This window comes from Rhinatrema bivittatum, chromosome 3 (genome assembly GCF_901001135.1).
Source record: "Rhinatrema bivittatum chromosome 3, aRhiBiv1.1, whole genome shotgun sequence".
NCBI lineage: Eukaryota > Metazoa > Chordata > Amphibia > Gymnophiona > Rhinatrematidae > Rhinatrema > Rhinatrema bivittatum.
The window spans coordinates 154424935-154449642 of NC_042617.1; the positions used below are offsets into that span (position 1 = coordinate 154424935).

The 24708-nt window shown below is 41.7% G+C and overlaps 1 protein-coding gene across 5 annotated transcripts in view; it reads right to left on the minus strand.

Annotated features, from left to right (window-relative positions):
* Positions 1 to 1870: 1870 nt before the first annotated feature.
* The window catches only part of ARID4B (AT-rich interaction domain 4B), a 486307-nt gene continuing 463469 nt past the window's right edge, over positions 1871 to 24708 (minus strand). For all 5 annotated transcript variants that reach the window (XM_029593836.1, XM_029593835.1, XM_029593838.1 and 2 more), the window contains exons 21-24: positions 14811 to 14927; positions 9454 to 9663; positions 5298 to 5444; positions 1871 to 3529 (exon numbers count right to left, since the gene is read on the minus strand). In XM_029593836.1, the coding sequence (XP_029449696.1) occupies positions 3399 to 3529; positions 5298 to 5444; positions 9454 to 9663; positions 14811 to 14927 (605 nt within the window). In that variant the 3' untranslated portion in view covers positions 1871 to 3398. The remainder of the gene's footprint in view (positions 3530 to 5297; positions 5445 to 9453; positions 9664 to 14810; positions 14928 to 24708) is intronic.

Here is a 24708-nt window from a genome sequence, read left to right on the forward strand (position 1 = left end):
GATTCAACTTGGGGATCAAAGGGGGGACCTTCTACATAGCACTGCACAGCACTGCCATTAAGCCACCGGATTGGTCCACCTTTCAGCTGCTGGTCTTGCATGTCATTACATCCATGTGTCGCCCAAAAATCACCAGGGTTCACAATATACCTTATACAAATTTAGTAATTAACATAATCAGGGTCTTTGAAATATGACATCTGCCACCGATGAGATTTTAAAATATAATTTATAAAACTGTGCCCATTATGTGTGCCACAAGGAAATGGTCCCTAGAGTTGGCAATACTCAACTTTTCTGAAGCATATCAGGAATCGCAGGGAAATTAGCTTTATCTGTTAAAAACATTTTTCATGCAGAACCAGAGTTCAGTAGTTTTTCATCCTATCTCGATTTCTCCCTCACACTTTACTATATTTGAATTTTGTTTCAATTGCTGGCATATCACTATTTTCCTTAAAATTTGAACCACTGCTATTAATTACTGACATGAGAGGGACCACCCCCATATGCAAACAATTTCTCAAATTTGAAAAATTGATCAAATATGCAAAAACTGTATTAATTTTAGGTAATTTTGTAGTCTCTAAATTTTCTTTACACATTTTTTTGTTTAGCAGTCCAACTTGTTTCAGAAATATGGCTCATATTCTAAGCACTGCATATAGCAGCCTGTAGAAAGTAAAACCTACTTAGAAGTAACAGAATTCCATGAAACTTGCTATGTAAATGTTAACAGATGCCTGTCCTAATAAGACGACCATGTAGTGCTGACACCTCACCCCAGGCCAACAGGACTGGTTGATTCAAGTCTGATTTTTCTTCATTGCATGACTTTATAGTTCTGGCTTTTACCATTGATTTTCCAAAGAAACTCAGAACTACAATTCCAAGCATGCCGGGGAGAGAAGAGGGGGAGGGACAGGATTGGATCAATCTTTTGACCTGGGGTGGTTGCAATTCCACTGTAACACTCAGCTTTCAGTATAAATATAGTTCAAAGGTATAAATCAGGCACAAGAAGTAAACCTTTTTCAGACAAAAGAAGAAAAGGTCATGGTATGAGGAAGGCTCCAGAGAAGCAACATCAGAAAATATTTCTTTACTGAAAGGTGGATGCATGGAACGGAGTTCCAGTGGAAATAGAGGAGACAAAAACAGTAACAGAATTCAAGGTAGCATGGGATCCCTTATGGTGAAAGTGAGGGGACAGCCAGAGGTCAGCTGGGATTTGAGTGGAGTACCACCTATCCCTTTACCAAATGTCCCCCTGTGAGCCTTTTCCAACCCCTTCTTCAGTGAACACCAGATAAAAATTATTTAATATGGAGCGTGACAAAAGACCAACACTCCTCCTTTTCACTCTCCATTTTATCATCCCACTTCTGTACCTCCTTTCACCAACATAACAAGTCTTGCCACTCTGCTTTGTTATTTTAGTTGTTTTGCTTGAGTTTGAGCCTTGGCTGTCATGACTCCCTTCTTCATTTCCCTTAGCCTTCCCAGATATTTTTCCTATCATACTCTTACAGAAAGCAAGATAAACTATTTTGGCGCTGGGGAATAAAAGCAAAGGAAAATATAATATTTTAGAATAGAGAAGGGTAAAAATAAACAGTTGGTAGGAAGGATACCAAGCAACATTTTTGCATACTGATCCACTGCTGAGAAAACTAATCCGCCAAGACCCAGCTCATCATGTGATCTCCCTTAAGTTAATGGGCTCAAAATTTGTAATCTAGAAGTCACAAATGAAGCTAAATATCTTGTAACTTGTTAAGGATAAATTGGTTAACTTCATTCTATAGTTTAATGTCACTGTGCTATGTACTCAAATTACCGATCCTAAATGTTAAGAACAAAGTAAAAATAATTCACAAACTATGGCATTTTATTTCAGAAGCCTTTGCTTACATTTGTACAGTATATTACATAATTCTTCATCTGCAGGACCTAATAAATATGAGTTATAGCTTTCTATAAACTTTGCTTTCAGTGTTTACTTGTCAACAAATCTTTACAATCCTGTACAAATTCTGAGCACTTTGAAATAGGTTGCAACAAAATCCATTCATGTGTACACTGTGAAAATTGAGATTTCTTTTGCTAGAAAAGTCGAGTGTAAAGGATTTGACACATATCTACACACAAAAACATTCTGAAATTATTTCACATATATTGCCAAAAAAAGAAAGAAAACATGCCAACCCTGGTTATTCCAGACTCCAGAAGGGTACACACAACACGTAACGTTAAAACACCCTGTACAGTAACAGTATATTATCAGTGCATGTAGCTGTAATGAACACTTCCACAATAAAGAAATGTCTACACGTACTGTGCAAACAGAAATGATACTGGGAGAAAACATAAAATCAGCACAAGTTTTGGAAACAGTTTTGAGTTTATATTGGGGTTTGTACAAAGCAAAAAAAACCATTTAACGTCTCCGGTTCCCCTTGCCTACAAAGACACCTATTCTTTTGTGGCAGTGTTCATGTCAGCGTCCTTCGGTTACTACACACACCTTCTTCTTTCCTCATTCTTACAGCTCAGGATAAAACAAAGGTTACAAATGAAATATTTGTTACTTCAAGGGAAAGAAAGAAAATTACAAAAAAAAACACAAAAATATAACTTATACTCCATAATGAATAAATATACAATTTGGACAGGCTAAGTACAATATTTATACACTGTTATTTAAGATTTAGTACAATTTGCTATTGATATACTTTCTTTTTTCACAAAAAAGTATTATATCAAAATTAAAAAAAAATACAGATTTATAGAAAAATGGCAAAAGTAGTCTGATTCCAATTCATGGGTTATTAGAAACCACACTAACCTTTTAGCTCAATTCAAACCTGTAAACATTTGTTGGCCTCTTCAAAGGATCTCCTTGCATTTGGTTTACAGACCAATGTTAAACTGCAGGGTCTATAGTTTTACATGTGCTTGATTTTGATTGTTAAATTCACTATAAAGTGGTCTGAGGGCTAAAACAATTAGCTTTGAAAGAGAAAAACTGGTTTATATGTTGTGTAATCAAATGTGCCAGTTCTGCCAAAAATACCAGGGAATCCAAGCACGGTGAGCTGCTGTTACACTCGGTGACGGTACGCGGTCCTTTCTGAATCATCGCTACAGGCAGAGAAGGCCTTCCAAATCAGCAGACCTACAATTCCCAGACAAGTTGGAAACAGATATTGCTTGAAGAAAAGCAGCTCATTGCATGCTGTCTTCAGAAAAGTGCACTTAAGTGCAAAGTTAGCTTGTCAAGAATCAATTCTCAATAGAAAATAGTGCTAGTCCGATGTGTGCCACAGTGCAGTATAAAAATAACCACATGGCTCTCAACAGCTGAGAAGTGCAAAGTGCTTAACCAAGTCCTGCTGTCACCTGCACTCAACGGACATCCCATTTTGTGAGGAACTGGTCATCGCTGGGTCTGCTAATGTCAACATAACAGCGGCAGTTATGGAACTGGAGGAAGGCGAGGAAGAGGAGGACGATGTGATAGCAACACCTAGGCAGGAAAAAAAACAGAAGAAATTGAGTTAAGTACCATGTAACAAGGATCAGACTGTAATTACAATGCGTTAATATAAATAGCTGGAGCTTGACTGTCCTTTGATTATTCTTATGTTGCCATGTTACTGTCTTGAACAACAATATCCAAAATTGTGCACAACTATAAAAAAACAAAAAAACAAAACCCCCAACAACATTACATGAAAAATTACAATCAAGTCTATCAAAGCCCACTAAGGGGCCGATGTACTAACCCATGGGATTTTCTGTGGGTTGGTGGCCTGTTTCTATAGAAGTTTGCTGCGGATGCGAAAGAGCTCCGAAGGAACCTTTTACAAGAAATTTTAAGCGCGTTCTTGGCTTTGGTAATGCACAATGGCAACCTCTGATTTCAGGATCTCCATTGCTTAAAGGGGCTGCAAGGCCCCCCAAAAAGCCCTTCTATCCTTGTGTGCTAAATCCCTGGTGGTCCGCTGTGCAAGCACTGAGCTCCCACCACCCTCCTCCTGCATTACCCCTAAATGTATACAAAATTAGCCTGGTTGCAGGGCCCCTTCCATCTCTAAGCTCTGCTTTCTTTTGATAAAAATCCCTCAGACCCCATCAATGGGGCCCTTGCCACACCCTGGCTCCCAAAGGGACCCCAAAAAAAAAAAAAAAAAAAAAAAAAAAAGGGACTCGCTCCTGCCCTGTTTGTGCTATCTTGCAAAATGGTGCCTGTTGGGCCCAGGGTCCCTACTATGGGCCAAAAGTGTACCCGAAGTCAGCAAGCGCCAATGGGCATGAGTGAGTCGGGGTTGCTGACGTTGAACTCCAAAACTTACAGGTTACAAGTCTGTCCAAATTCAATTTACAAATAATTGCAACTTTAATTTAATAAAAGTAGAGGAAAAAAACAAACCAAATATGTACTTTCCCCTCATATGATATACTTCTCAGAGAGCTGCCTCCTTTACTCTGCCAAAAATTGTACACTACAAAGAAGAGCGAGGCCAATACTCATTCGGCTGGGTAGTGGACAAGTTATCTGGCTAAGGTTAGCCAGATAATTTGTTCCATATATTCAGCAAGATAAATGTCCCACTGAGTATGCAACTATAAAGTTATCCGGCTTCATATAGCTGAGTAATATAGGCCTAACAGGCCAGCATTTAAATATGGCTGATTAAGCCTAACATTGGCCAGCCTCGTGTGGACGGATAACTGGCTACTTACCCGGATATCTTCAAAAAATATATCTGGGTAACTAGCGCTCTTTACTAAAATAAATACAATAAAATCATGGCCCTCCCGGCTTGAACCCCACCCCCTCCCAAGAATCAGCCATCTGCTGCCCCAGACCCCTCTCCCAACCCCTTCATCATGTAAAACTAAAAATTAAACTGCGACGCCAGGCTTGGCCCTCCCCGTTCCTTCTATCCTCATTGAACAGAAAACGTAAACCCCATCTACTGCCCGGCATCTGACACCCTCCCTCCCCTCCAACCTGGTACCTTAACTGGGCCATTTAATATGGGTAAAACCTACTGACAATTCAATAGCATGTATTGTAGCAACTTACACGGGCAAAGTGCATTTACACGTGTAAAACCCAGTTTTAAGTGGGTAAATGCTTTTAAAAATCAGGCCAATTATTTAAAAAAAACAAAACAAAAATCAATACCTGAAAAATGCTTTCTTCTATTATTTCAAGTTACACTAGTAATACTTAAATATGATTTCACAAAACTTCATGAGGTCTGTGTATAAACGCCAGTACTTACTTTCTGTTTCTTTCTTTTTTAAGCGCTTTCTCCTCCTGTCAATAGAAGCCACTTCGGATTTTAAAGACAGATAATGTTTCCTGATTTCTTGCAGTTTTTCTTGCAGGAATGATATGCGCTCGGCACTTGCCATGGTTTCCAGATCAGCTAGATGTTAAATAATTCTGATTAGTTGCTATATTTCTTGGCAAGATTTTATCTGTGATGGATTCACTATCTCTATGGGAGTGGGGTTTTCACATAAATTCATAGACAATATATGTAGGGCCCTGTCTAATTTTTTTTTAAGTTTTGGCTCTGCGGTTCACATATAGGCACATATATGTGCCTATATGTGAACCGTTGTGACGGTATTCTACTAAACGACGGTATAGAAAAGATTTTAAATAAATAAATAAATATTACAAAATATACTTATGCTTTCATTATGAATGGAATGACAGCGGTCCTTTTTCATATTGCGAAATGAGCTAAATAGCAAAAAGAAATCAATTCAGCCTGCCCCTCATCACCTAGAACTACTGATTGACCGTAGGAGGGGTTTCTACTCCAGGCACAGAGTTATCGCCTTTCTAATATTCAGAAGGAATCTGTTTCACATTTTTAAATTCTTCACCGTCTAATATGACAATAATGTGATTCGTTTCCAAATATATTAAGGCTTGTTCATAGATGGGTACGTAGAAGGCACCAGACGTGTGTAAGATCATAAGTGGTTCTCTGATGGGTCAGACCAAGATCCATTGAGCCTAGCATCCTGTCTCAGACAGTGGCCAATCCAGGTCACAAGCACCCAGCAGATCCCCAATAGTAGATCAATTTCTTGTACTTGTCATCCTCCCTTGAAATTTAAGAGGTCCAAATTCAAAGGCTAAATCCTAACTTTTTAATATTTTGGGCACTAGCTAGATAGTGTAAGGGCATTCCAGAGAGTGTTTCTGGGAAGAGTTAGCTCAGCCCTATAAGATATCCGGCTAGCTCTGATAATCATAGAGAGCTGGTTAACATATCCGGCTAACTCTGGTTGTGTCACAGGGCTGTCCTAACGCAAACTAGATAAACTTAATCAGATATCTTTCAGATAGCTGTCTATATTCAATAGTGTGATTGCACCACTGAATATCCCTCCATACGTTTACCCAGCTAATTTTGCAATCTGGACAGCGACTGAATATGGACTTCTAAGATGTTAGTTGTTTTGATGCTTCAATAGATTTTAGTTTCATTATTTATTTACAGGAACGTCCCTGTTCCCCTTCAAAATCATTCTCGTAAGAGTTACTAACTCAGGGACAGATTTATTAGCTTACATTTTCCTCTCACCAAATCATCAATATGTTATAGGCAAGTTACAATAATAAACATATAATACCATCAGCAATGTTCCCCTAGACACAAACAACTTGATTTGCTAAGGGATTTCTCCCATTCTATGTCTATGGGGAAAGTCCAGGATGAAGCAGGCCACCTTCAGGTGCCAAGTGTTAATGTGCAATGCAAAGTACGTATCAATTGTCCTGAACTGCAGGTTTAGTTATTTGACTAAGGGGTCTTTTTTCTAAACCAATTCAAACTGGGCATTTTTAACGTGGGTTAGCATCCCTTACTTTCTCCCTCCCAAATTAGTTGGGCTTTGGAACTTTCCATTTGTGTAGACTGGACTGGTGTAGCATCAATCAAGGGATGCATGAAGAAGTCGGGATTGAGCGTATTCTAAAAAGTGCGCAGATATGCGCGTAAATGCCGCAACACCTCAAAGGTTTCCAAAAGGGGCAGGGCATAGGCATTTCAGGGCACATTGAGATGTGCACGTAAATACTTACACAGCCTAGTGCGCGCAGAGGTCCCCTGCCACGTAACTTTACTTCTGCTAAGGATGCCGTGTAAGTAACCAATAAAAGTAAACTAGGCAGATCTGCAAGGTTTTAAGGGTTGGGGCTAACTGGGGGGGAATGAAGGCTATCAAACCAGGGAGGTTGGAGGACCTCTCTCTTAACTGGTCGAACTGGAAAAACAGGGAATGGCGTTGGCGTGCGCCCCTTTTAAAATCTGCTGATTTACGCGGTAGAGGCAGGATTTGCATGCACATGTGCACGCCTACTTAACATTGGGCATATATTTGTGCACAGCCAGGCTATTTTATAACGTGCGCGGGCCGACATATGTGTGTGCGCATGCCGGTTTTAAAATTACCGTCCCTGTGTATAGGTTATTTGTTTGTATTGATATTATTTTATTATGTATACTGTGTGACAATGAGTTTTTATAAATCACTGCTGCCTTGGCCTACAACTATCGCTCAGTGAAAGTTGCTCAGTGCTTTATTACCATTCTCTTGCCATAAGAGGTCCTCTTGTTTACCCTAGACTGGACAAATCTCTACTGGGCAGACTGTATGGATCATTTTGGTCTGTATCTCTCATCATTTACCATTTTATTATTTCTTCTCATTACTTCGATCCATCCCCTCATTCCTTTAAACCTAAAATCTTATGATTCAAGAAATGAAATCCAACTGGAATGCCATATATTACAAGATTATATGGACATATGCTTAAGTGATAATGCTCACCAGCCACAGGCATTATCATAAAATAATTACTGTATCATAGTTTGATATCCCATGTCAAGGAAAGCATATCTTATAATAAACTGTCTAATTACCTGACCATGCCTGTTGCCAAGGGCACTGCCACTATTAAAAGTCAGAAGAAAATCTTCATTGTATACATTTTTTAAACATTTACATTATCACAATGGCGCCACTCAGTGGGTTTATATAGTCAGTTATTGCCCTCTGAACTTACCCATTGATTGGCGAGGACCAACATTCCACTTTTTAATATGGTCTAATGCCCTCTTGATCCTATATCTTTATTAGCTTTCATGCTCTCAACATCTTATACTTAATTCAAAACATACGTAAATGAACTGCATTTCATAGACTATGAAATAGTATATGATGGGATATGACAGGAGCATTCAAATCTTTTGATAGCCTTCAATAAAGTAGGGATATTTACTCCACAAAAATACACAAAGCTTCCAGTAGCACAGAACCCAATTTTCACCATAAGAAGAGAAGCAAAGATACACCTCCTCCAATGGAGGTAACATATCTGATCCCTTGCTGAGTGATTTCTAAGTCGATGAATCCTCCCCGATGTAATCTTCATAAGACAGGAGAACCAAACTTGCCCATGTCAGTAAGTGACCACCAAACCCTTCTCTTATCCGAGTTTGGTGAAGGGTACAGGCAGGTAGACATACAGAAATAAATCTCCCCAGAAAAGGGAGAACAAGTCCATGAATAAAAAGCTTTGGCCAAGGCATTCAAGGATATTATGCTAAAAGAACCCTCTGTGTACTCCCATACATCAAGAAAGATAAAACTAGTGCAGGATATGGTACTGGTAGAAGACAGGGACTGGAAACGGTACAAAAGAAGAAAGAAACAATGATGTCATTAAGCCCCCAATGCTATTGGTGTTGACAGTGAAATAGACAGCAATGGCACAGAAGATGTAACCAGCATGGCTGGGGGGCGGGGTTTGCAACTATGATAGCTGAAACTCAAGACATAAAAACTGATGGTGTAACAAGATGTGGCTTGTGCAAAGCAGGACAGGATGGACATTCCCCTCTGTATGGTCATTCAGGACTGGGAGTTTCCAGGATATCCATTTTTCAGACATACTATTTTATAAGCATGGTACGGCTGCTTTAATGCTCTTCTAGAGAGGTCCCGGCATGGAATACACTGACTCTTTCAAGGCAACTAATTTCACGGATTGGGATCACTTTCAAAACAACTGGTAAAAAAGGAAAAGGAGAATAGGAATTCATAGGAAAACCAAGTACAGCCGCAGCCTTAAAAAAAAACAACCAAGGAAACTAGACATCTGGGCTAAATAGCCATTAGACTACAACTGATGGCATGCAACCCATTCTAGGTTTTAAAACAATCCAAATTCTCAGGATGGCCTGCCAGGTGATTGATACGGTTGATTCCATTTTGTGACTTTCACATTGGGCAGTTACAAAAATCCCTCTTTAATTTAGGCCCAAATGAACAACTCAAAAAATATTCCAAAGGAATTAAAAAAAAAAGTATTGATAAATATTCTATGCATGTTACGGAAGAAAAGCTACCTACACATTTGGAAACTCCATTTGTAAACTCTAGGCAAGCGATTATGCTGTTCCTTTTGGTCAGCATCCTTCTCTCCGTTCTTCTCACAGTTGCCTCGTGTGTGTGTCCTTGGGGTTAAACTGGAATGGTGCGACTTCAGTCCAGAAGAAACAGAAGGCTGAATCTTGGCTATGCTCTCGCCTGCCGAAAGTTCTTCACTATCACTACTGTTTGCTAAAGGAAAACAAAATGAAAGTATTAGTAGCATACTGTGTGCAGGACTCTACTGCAAAGCTGCATTATAATTTGGTATTGTTGTCACCGGCTTATTAAAAATTATTTAATTACAATTGTGCTAAACAGGCAATATATAATTTGCAAAATATATTAGGCTAATCATTAATGTAAAAATCCATCAATACCAGAGGAATGCAGAAAGCTATAGAAATATATGGACATCATTACAAAATACAAAATGAAAGTTTTATAAATACACAATTAAACAGTTCAAGAAAGAGGTGCTATACACAATTGCTCCAAACTTTGTCTTAAAGGTCATCTGCAAGGCTCTGATTTTAAGGGATTTAACTGCTTCTGTTTTATTAACCTTTTATATAGAAACAGAGAAATGTGATGGCAGAAAAAGACTGTATGGCTCATCTAGTCTGACCATCCACCCAACTAATTTAGCTTTAAAATTCTCATTACTCCCTTTGAGATCCCGTGTGTTTAGCCCATGAATTCTTGAATTCAGATACTGTTTTTGTCTCCACAACATTCACTGGGGGGCTGTTCCATATATTCACTACCTTCGCTGTAAAGAAATATTTCCAAGGATTACTCTTGAGACTAGCCCCTTTCACTCTCACTCATGAGCCCTTCATTCTAGAACCTCCATTCCTTTGAAAGAGGCCCGCTTCTCGTGCATAGAAACTTTAGAGGTATTTAAATGAGTCTATCATTTATTTATTTAAAAGTGTTTCTATGCCGCTTTTACAAAGTTTAGTCAAAACGGTGTACATAAATATAAAAATCAAATATCTAAAAAATTACATAAATCTCATAATAGTAAAATAAAGGTTAATAAATTATCAAAATCTAATTAAATCAAACATATCAAAATCAAAATCAGGTGCTATCTTATAGCCAGTGCGTATGTATGGGAAAAGGGAATTTGAAGAAATGGGGTAATTTCCAATTGTAAATAGAGACTAATGGGAAGGGAAACTTTTAGAATAGAAATTATTGATATACAGTAGTGTTTAATTGATGTAATTTTGAAGGCAATCTGAAACAAGTATGTTTTTAAGGATTTTTTGAAGTGTGTTGGGTTAGATAGTAATCGCAGTGAATCAGGTAATGCATTCCAGAGGGAAGGACCTGCTACTGAGTAAGCCCTTTTCCTTGTAATGTCTAATTTTGCTAGTCAAGGTGAAGGGATGTCCAAAAGGTTTTTTGTTAGGGATCTCAAATGTCTGGTAGGTTTGTAAATACTGAGTACAGAGCAGAGCCAAGTAGAAGAGGAATTATAGATGAGGGAGTGGATAATGGTAAGGATTTTATATTATATTCTATATTTTACTGGTAACCTGTAGAACCGGAGTGATGTGATTTCTGATGGAAGTACCTGATAAGATACATACTGCGGCATTCTGAACTAGTTGTAATGAATGTATGGTATTATCAGGAAGACCTAGGTAGAGGGAATTACAGTAATCAAGACCCGAGAAAATAAGAGAAAGAGTAGCGGTCGGAGGCGTTTTAGATATCAGTAGAATGGTCGAGGGCTCGTAGAACTAACCTTTCAACTTCCAGGCTGTCAGGGACAGGGACTGGAGGTTCGGATGGCGCAATTTGCCCTGATCCTGTATGATGAGGTCGGGTGCTGTGCCCAGGCGAATGGGATCCTGGACAGAGAGGTTGCGGAGTATGGGAAACCAGACTTGATGCAGCCAGCATGGGGCTATGAGGATCATTGGCCTCGGTCCTGTTGTAGCTTCACAAGAGTTTTGCTTATGAGTGGAATTGAGGGTAGACATTTAGCAGGCCCACACTGCAGGAGTGGGTGAAGGCATCCTCAGCTGGTGTCCTTTGATCCTTGTATAGGGACAGAATCGGTCCACTTTGCAGTTGTGTACGACACAAAGAGATCGATGTCCAGTTGACCCCACCAGTGGAAGATCTTGCTCATGGCAGAGGGATCTAGGGACCACTCGTGAGGCTGCAAAGTCTGGCTGAGGCGGTCCGCCATCAGATTCTTTGTGCCCGCCAGGTAGGTGGCCTGCAATAGCATGGAATGCGACAGGGTCCAGGCCCAAATCTGCGCCGCCTCTTGGCATAGCAGGTAAGAGTCCATGCCCCTCTGCTTGTTCAGGGACCACATGGCTACCTGGTTGTCCATCTGGATTAAAATGACCTTGATGGACAGGCAGTCCTGGAGTGCGTAGAGGGCATACCGCATTGCCCAGAGTTTCAGGAAATTGATCTGGTAGGCTGCTTCGGCCCTGGACCAAACCCCTTACGTTTGCAGGTCATTGAAATGGGCTCTCCAGCCTAGGCTGGAGGCGTCCGTAGTTAAGGTCAACTGTGCAGCCGGTGGTTGGAAGGGAAGCCCCCTGCGCAAGTTGGACTCATGCGCCCACCAAGCGAAGGATAGTCGAAGCTGGTCGGTTATTCGGATTACAGCTGAGAGATTCTGAGTGGCTTGATTCCACTGAGACCTCAGGGTCCATTGCATGACCCTCATGGCTAGGCAGGCCCTTGTGGTGACGTGGACTGTTGATGCCTTATGACCTAACAATGTGAGGAGCAGGCGAGTGGAGGCTGTCTGCTGGCGGCGGATAGAGCTGGCCAAGTTGGATATTGTGGTTGTGCATTCGTTGGGGAGGAACGCTTTGGCCAAGGTGGTGTCTAGGTCTGCTCTGATGAAGAAAAGTTGGTGGGATGGAGTCAAGTGGGATTTCGGGTAATTTACCAGAAACCCCAGTGACTGGAGAAGACGTATGGTCAGGTGGAAGGAGTGGAGGGCTCCTTCTTTGGACGGGCTTTTGAGGAGCCAATCGTCCGATAAGGGGAGACATGAACACCCCTGCGGCACAACTGTGCTGCTATGACTGCCAGGCACTTGGTGAACACTCGGGGTCCCGAGGCAAGGCCGAATGGCAGTACTCTGTACTGGAAGTGCCGGTGTCCCACTACAAATCGTAGATACTTACGATGGGGAGGAAAGATCGCGATATGGGCGTAAGCGTCTTGTAGATCCAGAGAGCAGAGCCAATCCCCTTGTTGTAGAAGCGGGAGCACGGTGCCTAAGGACACCATTCTGAACCATTCCTTGCGGAGGAACCTGTTTAAGGCCCGAAGATTGAGGATAGGACGGAGGCCACCGGTCTTTTTTGGGATAAGAAAATAGTAGGAGTAGAACCCTGTTCCACGCTGAACCTTGGGAACCGGTTCTACGGCTCTGGCTTGCAGTAGGGCCGAGAGTTCTGACTCCAGGAGTGCTGTGTGATCACTCAGGCTCCACGCTGGGGCGGGTGGGAAGTCTGGGGGCACAGTGAGGAAATTTAGGTGGTAACTATGGGTGATTATGGACAATACCCATTGGTCGGTGGTGATCGGGTGCCAAATGACTGCAAAGTGACACAGGTGAATTGGGTGGTGTGATCAAGGGAGGGGGGTGGCTGATGTCCTCTGGATGTGAGCCAAAAACCCGCTGCAGGTCCAGCTTGGGGAGCTGGCTGCACTCTCAGAGAGCCCACCCTGCTGACAATGGTGGGCTCTCTGAGAAGGTTGGGCTGTATGAGTAAGGGATGCAGAAGGGTAATACCTCCGTGACCTGTAAAATTGTTTCCTGCTCTTTGGAAATCCAGAAGTTTATAGAGCTTTGGGAGTGGAAGATAATCAAGGAACAGGATTTGCCTGCTGTTTATATCACACCAGGAGATGGGAGAAGAAATTAGGGGACGGGAGGGAGAAATACTATGATAGGCACAAATGACTGTAGAGTGGGAGGGAGGTGGGCTCCACACAGGCTCTAGCTATGGTTCCCCCTCAGGTCAAGTTGTGATTGGCTGAAGGCAGTATAGGGCGGAATTTGACTCACCATCAAACTGAACCAGGAGTGGGAATGCCAACCAAAATAATCTTGTGTGTCACCTATGGCACACCAAAAGGTTTATTGAGGCATAAGCTTTTGAGACAAGAGACCATATCTCAGATACATAGTGAAGTAGACTCTTGTTTTCAAAAGCTTATGCCTCAATAATTCTATTAGTCTAAAGGAACAAAAGAACTCTGCATCATTGTCTCCAAGGTCAAACATATGGGTTTTTTTTATTTTTCTTCCAGTTTTTCATTGTTCTCAGCTGATAAGATCACAAGTTCCAGGTTACAAAAGAAGAATCAAGATAGTTCTCAGAGATAGAAGCAAGTAATTCCTTCAAATTTATCTCCCAGACGTCTATATAAGAAACAGCTGTTTTGTCAAAGACTCACATATGTATTACTAGCCTAATATTGAAGAAAGACTCAAAAACTATTCAACAGATATTGTCCATAGGGGACAATAAGGTAAGATACACTATATCTATTAAACTGAACCCCACTCAGTCATCTCAATTTATGCTTCGTTTATTTTATTTAAATTTAACTCATTACCAGTTATTTCAAATAAATTAAAAACGTACCTATATCCATACCACCACTCATACACATACCCAATCATTCAACCCACTCCTTGTAAAATCACCTTACTCTTAATTCACATAAGCTTAACAAGAACACACAGACATTATAAAATGGTAACAATATAAACACTAATTGAATTGATGCTGATAGTTCCTTAATATGTCTTGGTAAACCAATATTCAATATTTTGTAAAAAATTCACGGGTTGGCGCAAACAGACTACTTCTGCACACAGTCATATTGGTAAGTTCAATGAACCAATTTCTTCAGTTTCACTGTTTCTGACCTGTCCTTTACATTGCCGTAATAAATCAGTATTCCTCTACTGTTTCCGGTTGTTTTCAACAGGTCAATGAAGCACTTGTAACGGTACAGAAAAACGTTTTCCAATCAATTCAACAACGTAAAACGATTACGTCAATGTCCTATTTCTTCTGCATCAATAAACAAAACCAAGCCCATATTCAAAAGACACTTGACATTTTATCCACGTGCCAGAATGTCAGGTCAAAGCTGCTTTCCATAAACAATGATTTTACAAAGACATATATATTTCAATGTATGTATATAAAATATACCGTAACATACAATGTTACTAAATGCTATTCTTCTTACCATATTAAGTAGCAGCAGTAATAGAAGTAGAACTGAACATATTTCAGAAGCTTTATTTTAGAAATCAGCATACTCACTTGTTTTACTCTTCTTTTTGTTGTTTATCACTGACTTATGACTTCTTTTCTGCTTTTTTGAGGAACTACTTCCTAGTCCTCCTTGGGCAGTTTTAAGCCTTTTTTGGCTGGTACAGACTGTAATAATTAAAACAAATATATTACACTTTTAAGATCAATACAGTCATATTTATGGTATAATATCTGAAATGCAGATATGTCAAGTAGCAATGCACACCCAGCTCCGATGAAAAATTTGACTTTTTAAAATTATTTTGGAAATTTTAAAAGCTGCTGAAACTCACCTGAAGCCACATGAGCAATCGTGTTCACAAGAGCATCTACTATAAACGGTTTCTATCTTGAACACACTCATCAGATCTGATTTTGTCCATCCCGGTATGTTATATCACAGATGACATCAAACATACAAGTATGACCCAATCAGATTACGATGTAATTTGTTTAGCACTTCTGAACCTGATCACATTCAGGGGGACTGCAGGGGTGCTTTCCATGAAAGCAATTTCAAATTGATGAAAACTAGTACTAGTCATATGGGCTTTTATGCATTAAAAAAAATACACAGAGCATATTACAAAATGTAATAAAAACATATGATACAATGAAATGTTTGCAAAGATTATTCTTGAATTTTTTTTTTTTTTTTTAATCAGGCATCAAAAATAAAACATACCAATATGCGAAAGAAAATCGTCCAGTATGTCCACCGTTACATACATCACCTCTGAATAATTCTTATATTTATCTAATAAAAGCTAACATAAAGGTATATATTATACTAATGTACTGCTCACAGCTGGTTAGATGGTAGGATTATGCCCTGTCAAATTGTACCGGGACTTGTAGAAATATGATGGAAACAGTGCAAGACTGAAATCATCGAGAAGTATTACTTAATGCATAAATCTTAAACCACGCTACCAAAGCTATGATTTCAGTTTCAAACTTGTGCTAATTTAACCACATTTCTGTATAATAGTAATAAATGTAAGTAATTACTGTTCCATGTACTGTAAGCAATGTATTCTTGTGTGTTATGGATTTAGACTTTTATTGGCTAGTGGTTTTTGTCATCTCCTTTAGGCTTCCAGCTCAAATAGGAACCATCGCCTACTGGGGGCCACGGTGCCATAAACATGTATTCACAATTACCTAGAGATGACCCTCCAATAAATTCCCCCTCCCTGCTTCCTGTCTCGCTCTCGCAGTACAATCTTTGACCATGGGCTTTTGGCCTGTCGTGCATCACACGTGCTGGTGTACTTGCATCTTGAGTCTCAGCATTAGATGTCACTGTTGACTGATGGCTGGGATTCCCATCCCACCCTTGGGGCTGTACACACCGTTTCCAAGGCATAGTCAAGTCTTGGGCTGCCTGTCTCTGGAATCAAACAACCCTGTGAAGCCCCACTACAAGATGCTGACACTTTAAAATGAACCAGAGAAGAATAATCATGCAAAATGTAAATTATATACATGCATAAGTATGAATGTTTATGATATTCGAAGATGGCTGACGACTGGGATCCAATTTTCTGAAAGACTTCAGCAGGATTTTCCTACATAAAGAAAGCATATATAAGATGGAGCCTTCTCTGCTGTTGTTTCCTAATGGTGTCCATTCTGCTACACATGGAGGATGCAGTAAGGGAAAAGGACATTAAGTGCTCGTCTAAGCAGTAATGGGTTCAAGAAGCGTGAACAGCCCTTTAGGATATAATCTGACTAAAGCTTTTTGGAACAGCCTGATTCGCTAAGGGCTCCCCCCCCCCCACCCACCCCCAATTTGGTTCCTATGAGCAAAGCTTTTGCTACATCTAGTTCTGAAAATCCTGAAGTCTGACTTCGGGTAGATATGTTCACTATCAACATAACAGAAACGGTCTGTCTAGTGTTCGAGGGTGTTTACTTAAGAGTTTGTAAATATAAATTGTGGCTTTTTGAATTACGATCTTAACAAAGGATTAAATTCCTTTTCAAAATGTCATAACTAGTCTTAAAAAAACAGTTTGACAGAATGGATACAAACTACTTTATAGCTGGCATTATAATCAACATGGGCTGGTAAGGATGCATCTGTGGGTATCTGGGGGTCTGCTGGAGGGGATGTGGGCAGAAACTGGCCTTATTTACCTGGTGCATCTCTCCAACTGTTTGTTCAAAGGTGGGATGAAATGCAGTCAAGAACAGGTTCCTTCAGATCTCGTGGTGATGTTCCTGGGACTCCTGGTCCCTGTGTGATTAAGGCCTCCAGATAGGTTTGTTTAACAACTAATTTATATTAGTCACAGCTAAGCTAAATATTACTAGCTGTGGTCAAACTCAGTGGTCAGTGCTGTGCATTGCCACGTACTGGACCTGGGTTTTATTTCTGGGTCAGCCATCTTCTCAGCTGGCCGGGGATGCTGCGGAAACAGCGTTCACACTCCTTGGAAGGAAGAGAATTCCAGTCAGAAAGTAACAGTGATGCCAGCTGGATTCTGGGGGAGAGCTGCAGTTTGTGCTCCCTGGTTGAGGATCATTGCTCCGACGGCTGAACTGAGTTAGGAGGGGAATATAAAGATAAGAGATAGGACCTGGGGTAGCTGAGAATGAAGGCACATGGCACCACAGAGGCCACTTCTGACTGAACTGTACACTCAAAGGAGCAGGAGGGAAGTGCCAAGCCAAAAAGAATATATGCATATTGCCAGGTTCTGGAATGCACCAGATCTACCAACTTTCGAGACTTGGTTCAAAATGTATGCTATGGTGATATAAACATATTGTCACAACCATGACCCTAATTAAACAGCTAGCATCTTTCCACACTTACTAACACAGCCCATCACTCCATACTGCAGCTCAATCAGACCAGTAATAACAAAGTTTATATCTTAATATAGAACATATAGGAAAACACTTTTAATTATTTTTTAAAATTTTGTTCTATCTAGGCAAAGTGTTTGGATTACTCTTTGGTGACAGAGTAGGCTGGTGACATTAATGCATAAAATGCAGAATGCATTGTCTGTGGCTATCTTGCTTTGTTTGTATGACTAATGCTTAATACAGACAAATGTAAAAAAAAAAATCTGTTTGTCATAGTCACCTATGGAAAACAGGGAGTGAACAGTTCACTACTGTAATCTTAGTAATCTCCGATATATTTTAATGGAACAAAGCAGAGGTGGCCTGTCAACAAATCATATTTATGGAAGATAACATACCATTAGCATACACGATTGATAATACTAATCCTTATGAAAAAGAATCCCTATGACGGATAATTAATATGAAAACTGGTTTGGGAAGCTACTGAAAATTTAGCTCTCTGAACCAACTTTTGGTGCACAGTCATAATATGAGCTCTCCAATGGCAAACTCCCTAATTATGAATACTACTACTGGAACTGTTTTCACTCTGCCACACAGGAAAACTGCCCCAAGCAGACCAAATGCAACCGGGCCTTACCACCAAGTGTTTAGCTCCTTGATTTTTTTTGCTCATTGTTCTTGTGGTTGATCTTATGTGTATTTCTCCTTAATAGTCACCTGCTAGACTCTATGAAGTTCATATGCAGCCGATACTGTTTGTGGCTGGGCAAGTTACTAGATAATTTATCTGGCTAACTTAGCTTACATATTCATAGATCCAGCTAGCTGGATACATTTAGCCAGCTAAATTTAGAAAAGGTGTAAAGGGTGACCAGTGTTAGCCGGATAAGTAATCTGGCTAATTTTAAATATCGGAGTTAGCCAGATAACTTATCCTGCTAATTCAGCTCCTAACAGTTATACCTCAGAACACCCCCAAATTATTTGGCCAAATTTTAGCTGGATAGTAAGTTATGCAGCTACAATTTAGCTGGCTAAGTGCCTAAATATTAATTTAGCTGGATACCTTCTCAGTTAAATGGCTATATGCTTCTGAATATGGACCGCTCTAATTATTGTACTGCATGTCACTGTCCTATAGGAGTATATGTAGCCCCTAAAATTGTGTTTTTTGAGGGGAGGGAGCAGTTTGGGTTTTGATTAGTTTATTACAATTTGGATCATTTTCCAAATTGAAAGAGACACAAAAAAATCCAAAACAAAGCACAGAAGCAGAGCCTCCCTGGGCCCTTCTGATCCCCCTTCTGCCCCTCTGACAAGGTTGCGGGAGGCCAGGGACCACCTTGCCATTCGTTTACCCCTTCTGGGGAGGTATTGGAAGTGAAAGGGGCAGGAGGGATGCAGGAAGAAATTGCCGGGCCAAAAAGAAAAAAGAAAAGGAGAGAGTGAAGATTTAGGTTAATTATTGCTTTAAGAAAAATGCCTCATATTGACTAGTAATTGGAATAACAAGGCCTGAAGAGGAAAAAAAATGTAATTGTCAGCCCAAGGCTGGGAATGGCGCGAGAGTGCAGAAATGAATGTGAGATAAGGAAGGTGCCAAGAAAGCTAAACAAGACTGAGAAGCAGAATGTGTGACGTCTGAGAGGCGCATGAAGGAAAAGTTCCAGCAAACGTAGGGAGATGAGTGAGGGGAGGGGTAGAAGTATATGAGAGTCATGTTTAAAAGTGTATAAAAGGGTAATGCACATTTAAAATGATGAGCAAACAGCATGGCACGAGAAGCTGTATATTCTGTAATCGTCTCTGTTTACTCCCTGAAGGAAACTCGATCTCGTTCCTTCGGTTTCTGCCATCTTGATTTTTGTATGTATGCATGAAATAAACAGATACTGCCAATTCTTATAAGATCTCTAAGCTAATTAATAAATGTTATGCTTTTGAAACTGAAAGTCTGTTTCATTACTGGTAACTCTGGGGAGGAGAAGGCAGGCTAAGTTTCAAGGTATTTTAACATTTTTAGTAGTAGAGGATGGTTGAAACAAGCCACTGTTAGGCAGATAGTGAACTCCCTGAAAAGTTCAGGTAATGATTTGAACTCCCTGAGTAACGCAGTGCTCAGGTAAATGAACATTAAGGGGTAGATTTTCAAAGGGTTACGCGTGTAACCCCCGAAAACCTACCCCAAACCCCCCCTGCGCGTGCCGAGCCTATCTTGCATAGGCTCGGCGGCGCACGCAAGCCCCGGGATGCACGTAAGTCCCGGGGCTTTCCTGGGGGGAGGGGGGGGGGGCGTGTCGCGATGGTGCGTCATTCTGGGGGCGGGGCCGCGTGCGTGGTTCCGGTCCTGGGTGTTCCGGGGGGCGTGGCCGCAGCCTCTTGACCAGCCCTCAGACTGGAACATGGCGTGCCGGCAGCCGGCCCGCATGAGTTACGCCTGCCCAAGGCAGGGGTAACTTCTGGAATAAAGGTAAGGGGGGTGGGTTAGGTAGGGGAGATGGGGGGAGGCGGAAGGAAAGTTCCCTCCGAGGCCGCTCCGATTTCGGAGCGGCCTCGGAGGGAACGGAGGCCGCTCCACGTGGCTCAGCGCGCGCAGGCTGCCGATTTTGCTCAGCCTTGCGCTCAATCCCGGATTTTAACGTCTACGCGCATATCTATTAAAATCCCACGTACTCTTGTTTGTGCCTGGTGCGCGAACAAAAGTACGCGTGTGCGTAATTTTGTAAAATCTACCCCTATGTAATTAAATTGTATTCTATCAATATATCAAGGAACACTACAGATATTTCCCCTTCAAAATTAGAAATCACAGGGACATCAACTTAATTCAAGTTCAGAGGAAATACATTTCATTGTCTTTCGAGTAGTGTGGCTGTCTGTTCAGATACGTAGAAATAAAGGTCAAACCAGTTCTTGCTGGGTGACCTTTATTTCCAGCATTTTCAGAGGCTGTCTTCTCTCAAAGAACAGTAATGCAGAGTTGCTCTCTGAGGACAGCAGGATGTCAGTCCTCACACATGGGTGCAAGCACTGATTACTGCAATGCACTGCTACTGGGATTACCTTATGTGACCCCTTCAAATATTACAGAACTCTGCAGCAAGAATTCTCACAGGTAAAAGGAAAAGGGATCACATTACTGATACACTAGCAGAACTACACTGGCTACCAATAGAACAAAGAGTACAATTTAAAGCATTCTGCACAATACATAAACTGATTCATGATGAAAAAGCAGAATGGCTTAACATAGCGCTACGTGTACATGTACCACATAGAAATCTTAGGTCAGCGACTAAAGCTCTCGTAACTGTTCCGTCGGTTAAAACAGCGCGTCTAACCCAGGTCAGGGAACGAGCACTGTCACTGGCTGGACCCATCTTATGGAACACAATGCCCCTTGAAATAAGATTACAGAGAAATTTCAAACTGTTCAAAGTAAGTCTGAAAACCTGGCTTTTTACAAAGAGAACGGAGACAGTAATTAAGGAAAAGCAGGCATCAACAAAACAGCACCCAGCAATTAGTTACACATTCTACTGGCAACTATTATTACTCTCTGATAAACGTAGATAACAATTTGAAAGTACAAGAATGAATTACATATAATCTACCCACGAGACATGTATCAAAAGGACAATATATAACATAAACCAAATAGCCCTTATATGAAATTATAGGTTACCAGATATTTATTGGCACCCCTGTTAAGTATTAGCGATTTCTTTTTACTATATGTGCCTGTTTGTAAACCGTTATAATGGTAAATAACTTAACGACGGTATAGAAAAGATTTCAAATAAATAAATAAATCTGATGGAGCCTGGCAAGGAACTTTGATCTCAAAGATTCTAGCGCTTTCAGCATGCCCTACTCAGAATGTGCAATGGTAGCCCCCTCCCTGTCTCTCAGGCAGAGTCCCTCAGTCCATGTTATAGCAAATACATGTAAAAACCAACTCCCAGGGGAGGCGGGAGGGTATTCTGAGGACTGATATCCTGCTGTCCTCTGAGAACATGTTACAGGTAAGCATTCTGTTATAGGTAAACGAGGATAAGCAGGATTGCAGTCCTCAAACATGGAAGCTAGAGGCTGCCGAAAACAGGAAAAATGGGGAAACCCTTTAATGAGGAAGTACAACCATTTTCCTCCACTTTTTTTCTGTGAGGCAACGACCTATAAGGGCTCTAGGAGGGAAAAGAGTTGGGTTTGTCACCTCAAAGAGACTGGTATGACAGGCTGAGAGACAGAAACCCCGATACGCAGCAAGGCATTCGAAGGCAAGGCCACAATGCGAGCATGGAGTGAGAACCCTACTGAAGCGACAATAACACAGTCAGAGCTTATGAACAGTTAACTCTGACTAACATCAGTAGGCCTAGGACCCGATGGGTACAGGGCAAAGGCACAAATTACCAACTACAAGAGAAAAAAGCTCTTGGATCAAAACCACATTTATTTTTTTTTGTCTTTGGTGTCACAAGACAAATGAAAGCCAGCTGGGGCTAGAGAGCCCAGCAGAAAAAAAACTGAAGTTCACTATGAACCAAGTGACAAGACAGATTGGGCATGCAGAGCAGCGCCCAAAGTATGTCCAAAAGGAACAGCAGGAATGAAATTCATATGTCCTCCTCGAGAAGAAGCGGCAAGAAGAAGCAGACCCTACCCGCTGAACTGGTATAAGTACAAGGTCTGATCTCCAAGGTTAGATGGGATAAGAACTAGAGTGCCGAAGCATGAAGGGCTACTCCTCCTCTGGGTGCCCCATACCAATACGCTGACCTGGGCTGAGAGCTACGACTGAAGCTCAGCTAAATGATGTACTTCACCATCAGGGCAAACGGCAAAAGGGAAGTACCTCAGCCAGAGATTTGGCCAAAGCAGGGAAAGGATCGCATACCCTTCCGAGAAGGTATATGTGACAACCACTCCCACTCGCCACCTGGCTTCCTCTTGGACTGTCTGACTGAAAGTCAGAAGTGAATAACACAAGGAGGCAGACCATTGGGCAGCAGGACAAAGGAAATAGCCTACAGACTGTAGAAATTACAGTTGGGAGACTTCCCAACCATACAAACTCCCTGGTCAATCCCAGCAGGGAGTTCAAACTGAGGCAGGCACAGCCCACAGGGCCCATCTCCCCTCAGAAAACATAGGCAACGTATACTGAGAGAGTCCTAGACTCCAGGAGAGTGAGAACAACCTAAGTAAGAAGTCCATAAACCTCTCTGCTGACAATGAAAACTGAATGCTGCAACCCCTGTGGAAGAAGTCCTCCTCATTGATCTAGGAAACTGAGGGTACCAAAGGAGGAGCAGTCTGTTCAGCAGAGCAAACTGCTCACCAAGAGGTAGATTTTAAGAGCCGCATGCGTTTGCCGACATACGCACATGGATGTGTCGATTTAGAATGTACGCATGTATATGCGGGTATATGCGTGCGTGTTTTAAAATCTGTTATTTTCCCGTACATGTGCACACAATTTCATTTTGATGTGTGTATGTGTGCAAATGCCGCCTTGCTCGCACAAGTGGGGGGGGGGGGGGGGGGGGATTTTACTAGACATGCGTGCAGACCCTAGAGCCCATTTTCCCAGTTCGCTCAGTTAACCAATTGGCCTTCCAAACCCCATTACTTTGCGTACTTTTTACCTGTTGGGCCAGACCCTCTAAACCATGCTAAGTAGCCTATATTTATTTTATGACTTACCGTATTTTTCGCTCCATAAGACGCACTTTTTTTCCCCCCAAAATGGGAGGAAAATGTATGTGCGTCTTATGGAGCGAATATAAAAAACCCCTAAAAATCTAACAAACCCTTCCCCCCCCCAGACCCTGCCAAAAGTCCCTGGTGGTCCAATGGTGGTCCAGGAGCGATCTCTTGGACTTGGGCCGTCGGCTGCCAGTAATCAAAATGGCGCCGACGGCCCTTTGCCTTTACTATGTCACAGGGGCTACCGCTGCCATTGGTCGACCCCAGTGACATAGTAAGGGCAAAGGGCCGTCGGCGCCATTTTGTTTACTGGCAGCCGATGGCCCAAGTCCAGGAGATCACTCCCGGACCGCTCCTGGACCACCAGGGACTTTTGGCAGGTCTTGGGGGGAGAGGTCAGGAGAGTGGGGGGATGTAGTAAATTAATTTGGCAGGTCTTGGGAAGGGGTCAGGAGGGTGGGGGGTTGTTAATTAATTTAAAGGGTTGGGATTTTTTGGGGGGGGGGGGGGGTTCCCCACAAAAAGAGAAAGATAAAAGTTTTCTGATCTGGGGAGTGGACCGAACTGGCCCTCCCCAGACCCGAAAACAAAATGGGGAGAAAAAAAAATGTTATGCATGTGCTCCATAAGACGCACAGATGCCCGGGGATAGAGCTGGTTTAAGCACAAAAATGTTTTTTCTAAATTTTCCCGCTCTGAATCCTAGGAGCGTCTTATAGTCAGGTGCGTCTTATGGAGCGAAAAATATGGTACATGGCATCCATAGCAGAAGTAAAGTTACGCGGTAGGGGAACCTGGCGCGAGCTTGTGCGTGTAAATTAGTACGCGCAGAAATCATGCCCCAGCCCGCCCATAATTTTTGTGCGCGTAACGGGTGATATGCACATTGTCGCAGTCTTTTTTAAATCTGTGCTGCGCGCACGCATCCGAGAAACACGCGTATCTCCCAGTTTTGGTGTGCGAGAGCCTTTTAAAATTCATTAGCAACCAAGCATACGTATCAGACCTATGGCTCAAGATAACCCATGGTTCCTCCTGATAACTTTGTGGCACACAAGCGGAAACGACTGCATGGATAGGGACTGCCTTGTCAGCCAACGAACGCATTTACTGACAGGATCATCTCTGAAAGAGGAAATAAGAACCCTCAATCGATTGCAATTTGGGTGGGGAGCTGCAATTTTGAGATTCTCCACCTCCAACCCAAGTTGCCCTGGATATAGCAGACAAATCAGTCAAGAAATAGAAGCAGGAGAAATCTCCCATCAGAGGTTGAGTACCACCCAAACTTGACACTGATGTGTAGGAGTGGCATGTTGCACTCAGCAGATATCTGAAGAGGCATTCCGCCCACATCAGAGGAATC